The following is a 15,184-nucleotide window of genomic DNA, read 5'->3' on the forward strand; positions in this document are numbered from 1 at the left end:
CAAGAAAAACTGCTTTAAGGCTTTTGGTTGAATAAAGGCTAGAGATGGTGTCTTGATAAAAATACTTATCTGGGGCAGATTATTTCTGTACCCAACTACTGTTGTGTTGAAGGCCTCCTTGGCAAAGACTTTAGGGGTAAGCAGAATGGCTCTGTTGACCAGCCTCAAACTCCTTCATCTATTAGGCTGGTGTAGATGTAAACCTGTGTTATATTGTTTCCTGCCTAGGATAATAAGTAGTAGATCTTTTTGACTCTACTCTTAGATTTTTTCTTGTGTCTCCTTGATGGTGGTTATGCAATTTTTTATGCTATCTCCTAATGAGGGTATAGCTCTAAGACTCAGTTTAATGGTTCTGAGGTTGTATGGTAGTATGGTTTCCCAAACTCTGTGGTAGCTCTCAGAAAAGCTGATTCCATCAACAGCTGTAAAATATTTAAGTATTAACAGTGCCATGGGCACAGATGGTGCATAGATGGTGTCCGTGTGCTCTATTTATGAATGAGTGAAATGCTATTTAAACTTTAATCATGTCCAATGTAACCCAAAATATTAAACATAAAAAACTATTCTCATCATCTAATTGTTTTATTATATCTTTCACAAATATTTGTGGTCTCGGAAGTAATCTTCCATCAGTTGAATCTAACCTCTTGGAGAATTCACCAGGCTTACTTGCTCTTTGTGAGACTAATTTAAATAAGACTGTTGCTTCTTCAGATCTCGGTATTAATGAATACTATCTTTTGATTCGCAAATACTCCAATAGTCACATGCTTGGCTAGGGGATATACTTAAGCAACAATTCACCTGTTTGTCAAAAAATCAGGTTTAATTCCTTTAACTATTCTTGGTGACTTTAATGCTCATCACACTGAATGGTTTGGTTCTAACACCACTGACCCTGCTGACACTAAAGCCCATAACTTCTGCATTTCTCAATCTCTTACTCAAATAGTTAACTTTCTCATTTGTTTTCCAGACAACCCTAATTACCTTCCCTAATCACTGACCTTCACTCTTTGATTTTTGTCATGTCTCTGACCCTAACTTATGTTCTGTTTCTCCATGTTCTCCTTTAGGTGGTTCCGACAATATAATCATCTCTATAAATCTCATAAGTCATTTTGTCTCAAATCTTGCACTTCTTTTTCAGACTCACCCAATGCACTACTTATTACTACCCTAAAGCTGACAGGGATTCATTTCATGATTTTCTTCGTGACAGTCCTTGCGCTGTCTTTTTTCTCTCCGCTTATAAATCACCTCCTATGTAACCTCCTGGATCTAGGAAAGAATGGAAGCTCTGATTCCTTTTTGTCAATTCTAGGTCAAGCCTTGTTCTACTCCATGGTTTTCACTATCTTGTGCAGTTGCTTTATCTAATTAACGTCATTTTTTTTCTTCATCTTTTTCAAAGGAACAACTTTCTTAAGAACAAACCCCTATTTATTATTGCAAGAAATCAATGTAAAAAGTTGCTGTCTGATGCTAAGCATCAAACATTAATCCCAAATTACTAATCCTCCAAACTCCCTTATTCCTAAACTACTAAATTTCTTATCTTAGTCAGAAGTTAGGCTCTAGAGACTTTTGGAATATCTTTAACAGCGTCTTTAACAAAGGTAGGTCTAACATTCCATCTCTTATATATGGGGTTATTATTTTCAAAGAACTTTTATTCTAATTTGACTCTTGAACGGCCATTCCAGTTAAACAAGTTAACCCATTGTTAGACATTCATATCAATCCATCTTTAGTTGCTAAAGTCAATTAAATTCTTCTATGGCTTGTGGTACAGACAACATTCCTGTCATATTATTACAAAAGTGTTCTCCAGAACTCTCTTTAAATCTCTCTTAACTATTTAATAAGTGCTTGAATAAATTTTGTTTTCCTGCTGGCTGGAAAATGGCATCTGTGTTTCCAATTTTTAAAACTCTAGCAAACATTCTGGCCCCTCAACTATTATCTTGTCAGTCTTTTTTCTGTTATTAGCAAGGTCTTTTAGTCTTTTATCAACAAATTTCTAATATTTTATTTTGAGTCAAACAACTTACTGTCAAACAATCAGTACTGATTTAAATCTTCTCCTTCTACGGCTGACTTGCTAACTGCTGTGACTGAAAGATTTTATTTTGCATTGGATGGAGGAGGTGAGGCTAGGGCTATGCTCTTGACATCTAAAGCTTGTGACAAAATTGGCATGCTGGTATTCTCCATAAGCTTGCTTCATATGGTGTCTCTGAGAAAGATTTTGAGATTTTTTTTGTAACTTCTTTATCAAAGTTATCCTCAAAGACCAACACTCTTCTTCATATTTTGTAACTTCTGGGGAACCTCAAAGTCCTATCCTTGGTCCTGTTTTATTTCTTATCTACATTAATAATCTTCCTGTCATTCCTACATCTAAAGTGGCTCTATTCGCTGATGACTTACCTTATACGCCTGTCTTGACAAAAAGACTTTTCTTTATAATTACTTAGAACAGGCAGCCAAAGTCTCATCCTGTTAATGCATCTCTTCCTGCATGCTCTCAAAACTTTTATTCAACTAGTTTTTTTTCTATGCACCTCAACTCTTTGGAAACTCTCTCCCATCTTCATGTTCTCTTGACTCATACAACTAGGGTTGCCAAATATATGGTCGCCTAAAGGAGGACATAAAAAAGCTAAAAAGAGTATAAACCAGAACATACTTAATTTTAATAATACTTTATATCGGAAGGTTTTTAAGATTTTTTTTTTTTTTTAACATCACTTCTAACAAGGCTGCAAGCAACCACTAATTAGAATTGGAAGTTACTGTAAGAGAAAAGATTAAGATTATAGAGCAAGATAACGATTGACAGACGACTTAAAAGATTGAGAATTATATGAATCAGGAAAGCAAGGTAAAGGAAGCAAATTCCAAAGAACTGATGTTCGAGGAAAAAAACTAGACGAATAAGAGTTTTTGGAGCATCTAGGAACAGTCACAGAAAAAGGATGAGACTTAATTGAATGACGAGTAACGCAAGAATGAATTTTAGTAGATGGCATAAGAGACGCTAGCTCTTTAGAGTAGTGCCCATTATAGTATTTGTAGAAAAGCGAAAGAGAAGCAACATTACAAGGATTTGATAATGGTTGGAGGTTGGCTGCAAGAGCAGGTCCAACTATGTTTACAATGCATTTTTGCACCTTGTCTAAAAGAGAAAGCGCATCATTAGAAGATCTGCCCCAGATATGGCAACAGTATTCCATACAAGGCCGGATTTGAGATTTATAGAGACAGGGAATAGAATCCGAAGTAAGAAAGTGTTGAGTTCGATAAAGAGATGCAACCTTAGCAGATGCTAACTTTGCAACAGATTTGATATATGGTTTCCAAGAAAGATCGAAAGTAAGAGTTAATCCTAGAAGATGAAGGGTAGACAATTCATTGAGTACATTACCGTTCATAAATGTAGGAAGATCTAACTTATTGCAATAACGATTGGCTGAAAAAAATTGAGTTTTATCTGAATTAAGGTTCACCAGCCACCGTGAGCCCCATGCTGTAGCAGAAGTGAGATCCTTTTCAAGCTCAAATGCCCCCTCTAAGCAATTAGAGAGTGTTGGCTTCTTATCACGACAAGAATAAATGGTAGTATCATCAGCAAACAATGCCACTTTAGATGTGAGAATATCTGGAAGATCATAAATATAATTAAATAGAAGACCAGCATAGTCTAATGATTTTGACATTTGGTCTTGACATTTCTAAAACTTTATCAAAAGTTTTAAAAGTGTCAAGAGCGATGGGCTTAACATTTATCTAATGCACAATAAAACCTATTGGTTATTACTGTTAGCAATTCAGCTGTAGTACGAGAAGATCAAAATCCATGTTGATGATCAGAAAGTAAGTTATTAGATTCAAGATGAGAGATTGAGTGTTTATTAATTAAAGATTCAAAAACCTTGCTTATGATAGTAAAAAGACTAATGGGACACTAGTTATATGAATTAGATCACTCTCTAGGAATTTTGAAAGTTGGGATGGTAGATGCCGCTTTCCAGCAGGCTGGAAAACAAGACTCTGATAAGTACTTATTGAATAATTTGTTTTCTGGAGAACTGTTTTGCTGATAGATATAGAAGTAATGGTTTCGATTGGCAATCGCACCAGCACAATGTGAGGAAAACCATGGAGGAGAGTGAGGTCTGACCTGGAATTGTCGAGAGGGAATAAAAGACTCCATGCACACTAGAGCCAAGCCATTCAGTGTGATTAGCATTAAAGTCACCTATAACAACAATAATGGCTGATGGATAAAAAGAGTGGGCTTGGTCAATATGATCAAAAATAACATCAAAAAGAGTGCTGTCTTGAGATGAAGGAGAGCAATATAGAACAAAGAGAAAGACGATAGAGTGAAGTGGTGCTAAATGAAAGAACATAAAAGAATAGTCTGTGGATTCAAACCTAGCTTTCCAACAAATGGATGGATTCTTATGAATGTAAATGCCAAGGCCAACCATATGACTAGTGGAGTCTTTAAGAATTAAAGGAAGATAACCATCAACACTAAGATCACAAGATGAGACAGCTAAACTCAAATTAATCTCACAAAGAGCAAGTAGGTCTGGTGAACTTAGCAAGAGGTAAGACTTAACAGAAGAAAAGTTTCTTCGAAGACCACGAATATAAGTGAATGATTGGTTTAGAGAACTTGGTGATGACGATGGTTTTTTGTGTTTTATAGTTTTTAGTACTTTATTCATTTTTAAATTTGTTGAAGAAATTGACTCAAAGCAAAGATAGTACTCAGTACACTGTTTAATAGCCCAAGCCATTGCCTCATTACTACTAATAAACCCTAAGCCATAACAAATGTGGCCTCTGCAATGCACACCAAAAGTACAAGCAGGGACACCATCCATGCGCAACATGGCACTGTTAATACTTTAATATTTTTCAGCTGTTGATGGAAACAGCCTTTCTGAGAGCTACCACAGAGTTCAGAAAACCTGACTACCAGCCAGCCTCAGAACCATAAAACTGAGTTTTAGAGCTGTACCCTCATTTGGAGATAATAGAATGAATTGCCTAGTCATAAAATCAGAGACACAAGCAAAACCCATGCATTGAGTCAAGAAGATCCAGCATTCAACATCCTAAACTGGGAACAATGTATTATAAATACATGTGTGCTAGCCTAATAGATGAAGAAGCGGTGCGAGACTGGTCAACAAATAGAATCTATTCACCCCTTAAGTCTGTCTAGGAGCCCTTCTACAAGACAGTAGCTGGATGCATTTAACATCTGCCCAAGATAATTATTTTTATTGAGACATTATCTCTAGCCTTTACTCAACCTAGAGCCCAAAGGCAGGGGGTGTTTTAAGTCAAAGTTGGCATCTCCTAGCTTTTGCTTAAAAAGGCGTATCCTACAAGGCAGCAGGACATTAAGCAGATTGTACTGGATTACATGTTACCAGTAGCAGGATAACCTGACCTGACAAATTTTGGGGCTAAGAGCCTTTTTTATGGTGGGGGGGGGGGGCAAGACTTTGGCTCTACTACCACGATACTGACACCCGATGAGAATAAACAATACAGTATAATATCCGTTAGTGTTACATAAGAAAATGTTATATGATATGCCAAAGTTACATCAGCTGTGTGGGTTTTCTGCTACATTATGAGTTTTAGGTTGAAAAAAAGAAAGTCAATTTATTTGATGACACTGACACTTTGAATAGGTGTTTATGTTTCTCACTGTTAACATGGCGGTCTATTTGTTGCTACAAAAGTGTAAACAAGAACTGACTAAAACAAAATGTGCTAAGTTAAAAATGTTTTAATTATAAGAATAGATCTATACTTTTTTAAGTTTTTAAATTATTTTACCGTTTTATAACAAAAGAACTTGAAAAATTGTTTTGAGAATAGTTAGTTTTAAATGGAATAAAATTCTAACTTTTTTTTCGAATTTTGTTTGTCAAACTGTTAGACATATGTATGAACAAAGACAAAATAAACATTGCAACGCGAATAGAAATGCAAAATGCGCAGAGTTATTAGTAGAACTTGACATTTTAATTAAAGAATAGAATGTCAAAAAAGTTCTACAGTTTTAAAAATAGCTAAATTAACTAAATTGCTATGGATATATACATAAAAAAAAAATATTATAAAATTAAAAACTTCAAATATTAAAAAAACCGGACATTTAAATGTTTCCAGCTTTACCTGCCAAACAAAGGACAAAGAATAAAAAAGGAGGACATGTCTTACTTTTGCCGCAGATTTGTCAGCTCTACATATAACCTACAACTTTTCAAGTCTTCTGTCAACCATTTCCTTGCTCTTTTACTCTATTCTTTGTTTTCTAGTTACTCCTAACTTAGTGGTTGCTTGCAGCCTTGTTGGGAGTGAATCAGGATATAAAATAAAAATTATCAAAATATTAATTGTTTATCTTTTTTAGCGCCATATTGTTTTATACAAAGGAAGTTTTTACGTTGTTCATTTTTTCATAAACAAAAAAATTTGGTCTGGTCTGTTTATTAAATGTGTTTTTCTTTAATGTCAATAAAAATAAATCCTGTAAAAGTTGAATCAAGTTCAAAGTTATCCCTTTTTCAATGAACTATATTTAAAAAAAAAAAAAGCACTTTAATTATAATTTGCTAAAAAAAATAATTTTAATATTATTTCTAATATAATTTCTATCCGTATCCAAATAAACAAAGTTTAGCACGTTTGATTTAACATTAATGTTGAGTTATGTAATAAAAATTTAACAATTCATCAAAAAGATTATTAATATTGTGCTTTATTGAACTTACTTATTGATAATTATAATTTACAAAAAATATGTTAATATAAAAAATAAATTTCGACAGAAAAAAAAACATGATTAATAAAGCAGACAAAATTAAAACAATTTTCACATTGATAAAGTAAAAAAGTAAGGTATAAAAAATAAAATACATTCTGTATCTTATTTAAATTTGTAATCCTTATTTTTTTTTTAGCAGAATGCCTTAGTTGTCTTTATTTTAATCTTTTGTACTATGCTCTCCTACAAAAGGAGATATCTATATAATAAAAATCATAGGATTGTTAAGTAACCCTTTAGAATTCTTACTTAAATATATTTTATTTTAAAAATAAAGCTAATGTAAGTTCTATACTAGTAAATGACCAGGGTTTATATTTGACCTGGGCCGGGTTTGATAAAATACAGCCGGGGCCGGGTTAGTGACCTGGGCTGCATAAACATTTATACATCCTTAAGTACAAAATTTTTTTTTAAATTCATGTTATATTTTGTGTTTATATATATATATATATATATATATATATATATATATATATATATATATATATATATATATATATATATGCATATATAAACATCATTATGATCAATCATCATTACCATCATCCTTGACATTATTATCATCATAATCATTATCATCATCATCATTATAATCATCATCATCATCAGCAGCAGCAGGCTTTAGCCTTCCTCTTTTATGCTGTTTCTCTAATCATGGTCAATGCACAAACAAGCTATCATCTCTATTACAATAACCCAGAACTCATTCTTGCTGGGCTTGTTATTCAACAAGTTGCATCTTTTTACTGTATCTGTCCCTATTTATTAAATATTGGCATAAATATATGTCAGAATTTAATAAATAGTAAATTTAAGTATAAAATTATAATATATAAAGAATTATAAATTTTTTTCTAGCCTCGACTATCAACCCCTGCTAAATCTTAAAATTTTGCCTGGGGCCGGATTTGCAAAAAGTCTCTTTTTTAGCCGGGGTCAGGGCCCCGGTCACTTAATATTCTATACAAATAATAAGGAAGTTATATGAATTTAAAAATTATTCAGATATTTTTTAAAAACAAGTTAGGAAATAATAACTAAAAAATAAAATTAATATTTTATTTTCGGAATTTAGTAAAACATAATAGAAGTAAATTTGTTTATTGTCGGGGAAAACAAAATATTGCGAACATATATTTTTTTTTTTTTCAATATTTTTAAGAAACCTTTAAAATTTTTAAGAAAGGCTCAAAAGTTTATTACATTTTTCATTTTGTCTCCAGTGGCATCATAAACTGAAATGCTTCATAAATTGCACAGTGGGTCAAAATTGACCATTTCTAGCCAAAACCTCATAATCAAAATAAAAAAGTTCTGATCAAAAACTTTAACAATATATTTAAAATATGTTATTAAGTTTAAAAAATAAGTTTTTTTAATATGTTTTGACTAAAATGATAATAGGCCTACATGTAATCGAGTGATATAATCTTACATTAATATACAAACAACTTTTTCGGACTTAATGCAGCAAAAAATCCAATGCTAAAAAACAATACTAAAATGACTCTATCAATAATGTAAGAAATAAAGTATAAATGATTATTTAAAACCATTTAAACTGTGTTTAAAAAAGTGCACAATAACATTATCAAAGTTCTCAATTATGGTTTTATGATACAATTTTTAACGCTACACAACAGGACTGTAAATACACATCAAAACATGTTTTTACAACCCTTACACCTTTAAAACTGTTATGGTATGATAAAATGATTATTTTTTAATAACTTTTTTGCTTAAAAGTATTTTGAAATTGTTAAAAAAAAAAATTTATGGAGTTTAGTATGTGTTTTCATAACTTTTTTGCTTTTTTTTTTTTTTCCTCTTTCTTTCAGAATTGCCAATATATAGATTTTTTTTTTTTTGGGGGGGGGGGGGGGAAGGGAAATAGTTATTTATTTTAATTTTATATTAAATTATTTTATATTTGCAATTTATTAATAATTATCTTTATTCTAATAGCTGCATCTGTTTATATAATTAGTTTAATTCTCTTGCATTAATTTTTTTCTTTGTATACTTTCAAGTTTGAAAAAAAGGCATTAGAACTACTTTTTTATTCATTATTAGAGATTGTTAATTGTAGTTTTTCTATTCGTTATTAGAGATTTTTAATTAAAGTTTTCAATCATGAAAGCAATCAAAATACTTTTTTTTAATTTTATTGTTTTATGTAGAATTTTAATAATTATCTGTTTTGACACTCTCAGTATTTGTTAAAGACAATTAGCCCATTGCTTTTTTGAGTATCATTTTTTAACTTCTTTTGCACATTTATGTGAAGATGAAAAATATAAAGTCACAGTTGCAAATAGTGTTTGTAGTGAAAGAGTTATTCAAATGATTTTCAAAGTCTACGAGTTATATTCAGAAGAGTTGCGCTTGCTAAGAAATCCATCTTATGTGTGCAGGTTAGTTAAGAAAAAATATTTATAAAAGAGCAAATATTTACTATCAAAGATATAGATCTACGTGGTACTAGGGGTCGTCCATAAAGTACATACGCTTTTTTTTTTGTTGACTTCCCCCTCCCCTCGCGCATTTTGTAATACGCTTTTTTGAGTACCCTCCACCTCTCTAAAAGTACTTACGCTTTTAACCTATTTATTTAACATTTTATGATATTTTTTTTAATTTAGAGTCTCCTTTCATATATAATCAACCCACTGCCCTCCCATCTCATATACGCCATCTGCAGACCCCCCTTCCCCTTCAAGCATATGTACTTTATGGACGATCCCCTAATATATTTTAATCTAAACTAATACACTTTACAGAAAAATAAGAAAAATATAAAAAAAGCAGAAAAAAAATTTGTTTCAATAGGTTTATTTGCATAAATGATTAATAATCTGATAAATGCCTATAACCTAAATTGTTAGTTGACGCATGTACTAAAGTTGCTTCTTATCCCTATTTCAGTATGATATCATCAGTGATATTTTAATTAGACCTAAGCTCACATTTAACATATTTTTTAGCCAAGAACTTTCCTTTTTGGTTGTGAGATCGCTTGAGCTATTATCAAAGATTAAGCATGCAGTTTTATCTGGAGTGGTAGGTTTTTAGTCAAATATTTATTTTCAAGAGCAAAATGAATCATTAAAGTCATTATGTGTTTTAATAAAATAAAAACAACTTTTTAAAACAATAAACAAGAATGTCCAGTCATTTTTTTATTTGCAGGAAAAATATGCATCTTTATTACAAGATCAAAGGTTGCATTCATTTCTTGGTCATGCTCTTCTCAGTAATTCAAAGTATCTTGTTCATGCTGGTTTACAGATTCTTGCTGAGGGATTTAAATCAAGAGATTTTCAAACAAAAATGTTAGAAGATTAAATTAAAATTATAAAATGTAAATTTATGATTTGTTCGTTCATTTTTGTCACTCATTGTTTACGCATTTTTGTTTGCTGTTTATATTTTTTATTTTTTTTTATTCATTTGTGTTTATTTATTTTTATCATTCACTATTTATTCATTTGTTTTGTTTTTTCATGTGCTGTTTAATCATTCATTTTGCTCATTCACTGTTTATTTATTTAGAAAAACTTAAGTTCAAAAATTCTTGGAATACTTTTGTCTTTGATTTATTGATTGTTTGATTTATTTATTTATTTGTGAAAGGTAACTGCTGGCAGTGCAGGCAAATAATTTTTATATTAATTACCAGCAGGAATTGTTGAGATATAAGTTTTATTTAATTCCAATGTTGTAAGTTAGCATAGCTTCATAGGTATAAATACAATTTTTCAGACAGTATTGCAGGTTAAGATCCTCTAGGAGTAAGTTTTATGTTCTATTTTGAAGTGTACTTATGCTGCGCGACATCATGATAAGGCACCCAGAAAATATTTATAAAACTCTACTATACATTCATATTAAAAACTAATTTTTATAGTAAATGAAAGCAAAGGGTTTACAAGATTGAACATTTTATGAAATCTATTTTAAACGTAACTCGCATTTTGTTAAAAAAACAAACAGTTTTTTTAGTGCAAAAAAAATTTTAAGACACTTTTGGAAAAAATTTACATAAATTGTCTTTTATAAAAAGGACAATTTTAATCTCAATTTTAAAAAATCAGTACTTTTACCATTTTTTTGAATCACTTTAGTCATACTAATAGGTAAAGAATCATACAATTTTTTTATGTACGAAATGTCAATTGCATCCCATGCAGATGCGATAGATGATTTAAAGTCAGCTAGTGAATTATATTGTTTACCACCTTCGAACACTATATGTGACAGCTGTGCCCAAGCATTCTCAATAATAATAAATTTTACTGTTGTTGAAATAATCCTTCACTATCTTAGTTGTATGAACGCTAGTATTATCTTGCTGAAAAGCAAAATTTTCACCGCCAATGACAGATGCTTCATGTCCTAATTATTCTTGTCGTATTCTTGAACAATTAAAAGATAATTCTTAGCCTTCATTTTTCCGTAAATAAAATGAATTTTTGATTTATTATGATACCCAATTGCACACCAAATCATTACACCGCCACCACCTATTTGTCGTCATTGCTGTGTTACTGTTTTTTTATGCAAACTATGAAAATAATAATTCCATCTATTTGGCCCATCAAGAGATAATTGTTTTTCATAAGAAATTACTACTCATTGCCACTCTTCTTTCCATGTTACATGGTCCTTTGCAAAAGTTATTTGATCGTTTCTGAAAATAAAATCTGAATTAAATTTTTGACAGTTCGCAACAGTTTACAGTTAAATAATTGTCTGTGGTGTTTACATCAAATAAATAATTGTAATTACCCACAACTGCGGTTTGTAAATAAAATGTTTTTTGTAAAATCGTCTTATAATTTTGTCGCACTGAAAAAAACGTTTTTTTTTAAATAAAATGCAAGTTAAGTTTAAAATAAATTTGTTAAAATGTTGTTTAGTGTTGTAAATCCTTTGCTTTCATCTATGATAAAAATTAGTTTTTAAATATAAATGTATAGTAGAGTTTTATAAATAGTTGTGGGGTGTCTTATCATTATGTCACGCAGTGTATTTTTATCTGTCATAACAACTATTATTGATTATTAGTTACTGTGTTATTGTTTATTAATTATTATTATTTTTCAAAATTTCTTTTAAGAGATCCATTAAAGTGTACATACATCAACAGATGTAGCCATAGGTGTAGTGTAGTGTACATACATTGATTGAGTGTTAGGGTTTGGACTGGACTTTTTTTGCATTAACAGTAGATATTACATTCAAGTATCTTCTTTGTTTATACTTTCAGGAATTAATTTCAGAAATACTAATCTTAATTTCAGAAATACTAAAGACAAAAAAAATAAAAATATAAATTTTTTAAAAATTTATTATGAATTATAAATCAAAATATATAGAATTTAAAAAAATAAATACAAGAACAATATTTAATTATAAACTAGATAGTTTAATTTTTTAATTTATAACAAAGTATTATAGAAACTTCGATTTTTTCTCAACTCCGACGGAGTTTTTTTTCGATTTTTCTCGACTCCATTTTTTCTCAATTTTGGACCTTTGTTTTTAAGCTAGTTTATAAAAGTATCAATGTAATTTTGAATATAAAAAATTGAAGAAAATTATTTTTAGAGTCGAAATGTTCTAACAAAAAGATATGCAGAAAATCAAAAAATATTTTTCTTTTTTAAAGCCATGTAAAATATGGGAATTTTAATTCTTTTTTGCTTTTATTTTTTTTTTTTTTGGTTAAATGGTTAAAAATATTTTTTTATATTAATGTAAATTTAATTTGCTATTTATATGAATGTAAATGTAATTTAATTTGCTATTTATATGAATGTAAATGTAATTTAATTTGCTATTTATTATTTTAGGGTTGGTGAGATTTTAGTAAACTACAACCAATCAAGAGAAGATCTTTTAAAATCGCATCAGTTTGAAGAAGAAGTTTCTACACAACCAATTTTTGTCCCACCAATCCCTGCATTAAGTGACATTACTAATAAAGGAAATCATTCACAATCAGCAAGTGTTGCAATAATAACTGAACATTTAAAAAAAGGTTTAGAGGTAATCTCAAATATAAATTTAATAAAAAAAGTTTTGTTGTCTTTAAGTTTTAAAAAAGTAAATGCAAAGATACTAAAAACTCATGTTGCTAGTCTCAGTTTGCATTTTGTTTCTATATTTGTTTATAAATCTGTGGGGGAAAATTTCAAAATATGCAATTGATTTGTGCAATATTTAAATAAAGATAATTCAAAACAGTGATTATAACTGTGAAACGGTGATAAAAAATTCTTTTAAAAGGATCATTAAATAGTTTTTTTTTAAGAATATTATACTAAACCGTATAAAAACCATAACAAAGAACAGTATTTACTTTGTTTCAGTATTTAACAGATATTTACTAAAATAGATATAACCTGCGCCATTTTGATTGTAAGAAAACACTAAATTGCTGTAAATTGACTGTAAATTTATTGTTTAATACACATGGCCAATTGTCTTTAATTAAAGTAAATAAAATAAACCAAAAAATCTGAGTAATTGCACAATTGTATTACAAACCTTCAATATTTTTTTTATTTTTAACACTTTCGCTTCTAACATGGCTGCAAGCAACCACTATTAGAGTTTGAAGTTACTGGAAGAGAAAAGATGAAGATTTTAGAGCAAGATAACGATTGAGAGAAGACTTATAAGATTGCAGATTATATGAATCACGAAAGCATGATAAAGGAAGCAAATTCCAAAGAACTAATGTTCGAGGAAAAAAACTAGAGGAATAAGAGTTTTTGGAGCATTTAGGAACAGTCACAGAAAAAAGATGAGACTTAATTGAATGAAAAGTAACACAAGAATGAATTTTAGTAGATGGCACAAGAGGGCGCTAGCTCTTTAGAGCAGTGTCTATTTATTTATTGTTTAGTGTCTATAGTATTTGTAGAAAAGAAGAAGAGAAGCAACATTACAACGATGTGATAATGGTTGGAGGTTGGCTGCAAGAGCAGGTCCAACTATGTTTACAATGCATTTTTTCACCTTGTCTAAAAGAGAAAGCCCATCATTAGAAGATCTGCCCCAGATATGGCAACAGTATTCCATACAAGGCCGGATTTGAGATTTATAGAGACAGAGAATAGAATCTGGAGTAAGAAAGTGTTGAGCTCGATATAGTGGACAACTTTTATACTACGATTGGAAAGGAAGGGTTCAATAATCTTAAAAATGTTACCAGATAAATCATAAGAAGAAAGCTTATAGAGAAGACCAGCATGGTCTAATGATTTTGACATTTGGTCTTGACATTTCTAAAACTTTATCAAAAGCTTTAAAAATCTCAATAGCGATGGCCTTAATCTTTATCTAATGCATGATAAAACCTATTGGTTATTACTGTTAGCAAATCAGCTGTAGAACGAGAAGATCCAAATCCATATTGATGATCAGAAAGTAAGTTATTAGATTCAAGATGAGAGATTAAGTGTTTATTAATTAAAGATTCAAAAACCTTGCTTATGATAGGAAAAAGACTAATGGGACGGTATTTATACGAATTAGATCGCTCTCTAGAATTTTTGAAAGTAGGGATATTAGATGCCGCTTTCCAGCAGGCTGGAAAACAAGACTCTGATAAGCACTTGTTGAATAGTTTTGAAAGTATAGATGACGGCTCCAGAGAACACTTCAGCAAGACTATAACAGGTATGTTGTCTGGGCCACAAGCTGTAGAAGAGTCTAAGCAGGAAATCACTTTAGATACAGAAACTGGAGTGATACAAATGTCAAGCAAGATTTCATGACCTGAGAATAGCGGGCTTTGACGTTAGACAAAACCTTTTTACAATGGTTTCTAGCGGTAATAAACAGACATCTGTTTTCAGGAGAGTTGTTTTGCTGATAGATATAAAAGTCATGGTTTTGATTGGAAATTGCAGCAGCACAATAAGAGGAAAACCATAGAGGAGAGTGGAATTTTTTGTTTCTTCTCGACGATACCAGAGGAAATAAAAGATTCGAGAGGGAATAAAAGATTCCATGCCAGCCTGAGTCCACGGCGTTATGTAAGAAGCACATTTGTCAGCAGGAAGACAAAAAATTTCTACACAAAGGCCATCACAAAGAAAATTACGGAAAGAGTCCCAGTTATCTTTAAGGCAGCTGTAAGAGGTACGATGATAGGGGAATTCAGATGATGAAGAAGAATGAGATAATAGTTTTAGAGAGATCAAACTGTGATCATAAGCACCCAAGGGTGAATGTGGAGAAACTGAGCACTGACTAGGATCAGAAACAAGTCGAGTAGAGAAGGTAAATGATTTGGGT

General features: G+C 30.7%; 1 protein-coding gene across 1 annotated transcript in view; it reads left to right on the forward strand.

Moving 5' to 3' along the window:
- Positions 1-15,184, forward strand: part of LOC100212562 (protein CIP2A homolog L) — a 76,043-nt gene that overhangs the window by 15,855 nt on the left and 45,004 nt on the right. The window contains exons 10-13 of the mRNA XM_065812301.1: positions 9,150-9,288; positions 9,859-9,934; positions 10,064-10,206; positions 12,730-12,925. Of these exons, the coding sequence (XP_065668373.1) occupies positions 9,150-9,288; positions 9,859-9,934; positions 10,064-10,206; positions 12,730-12,925 (554 nt within the window). The remainder of the gene's footprint in view (positions 1-9,149; positions 9,289-9,858; positions 9,935-10,063; positions 10,207-12,729; positions 12,926-15,184) is intronic.

The sequence above is a fragment of the Hydra vulgaris genome, chromosome 12 (genome assembly GCF_038396675.1).
Source record: "Hydra vulgaris chromosome 12, alternate assembly HydraT2T_AEP".
NCBI lineage: Eukaryota > Metazoa > Cnidaria > Hydrozoa > Anthoathecata > Hydridae > Hydra > Hydra vulgaris.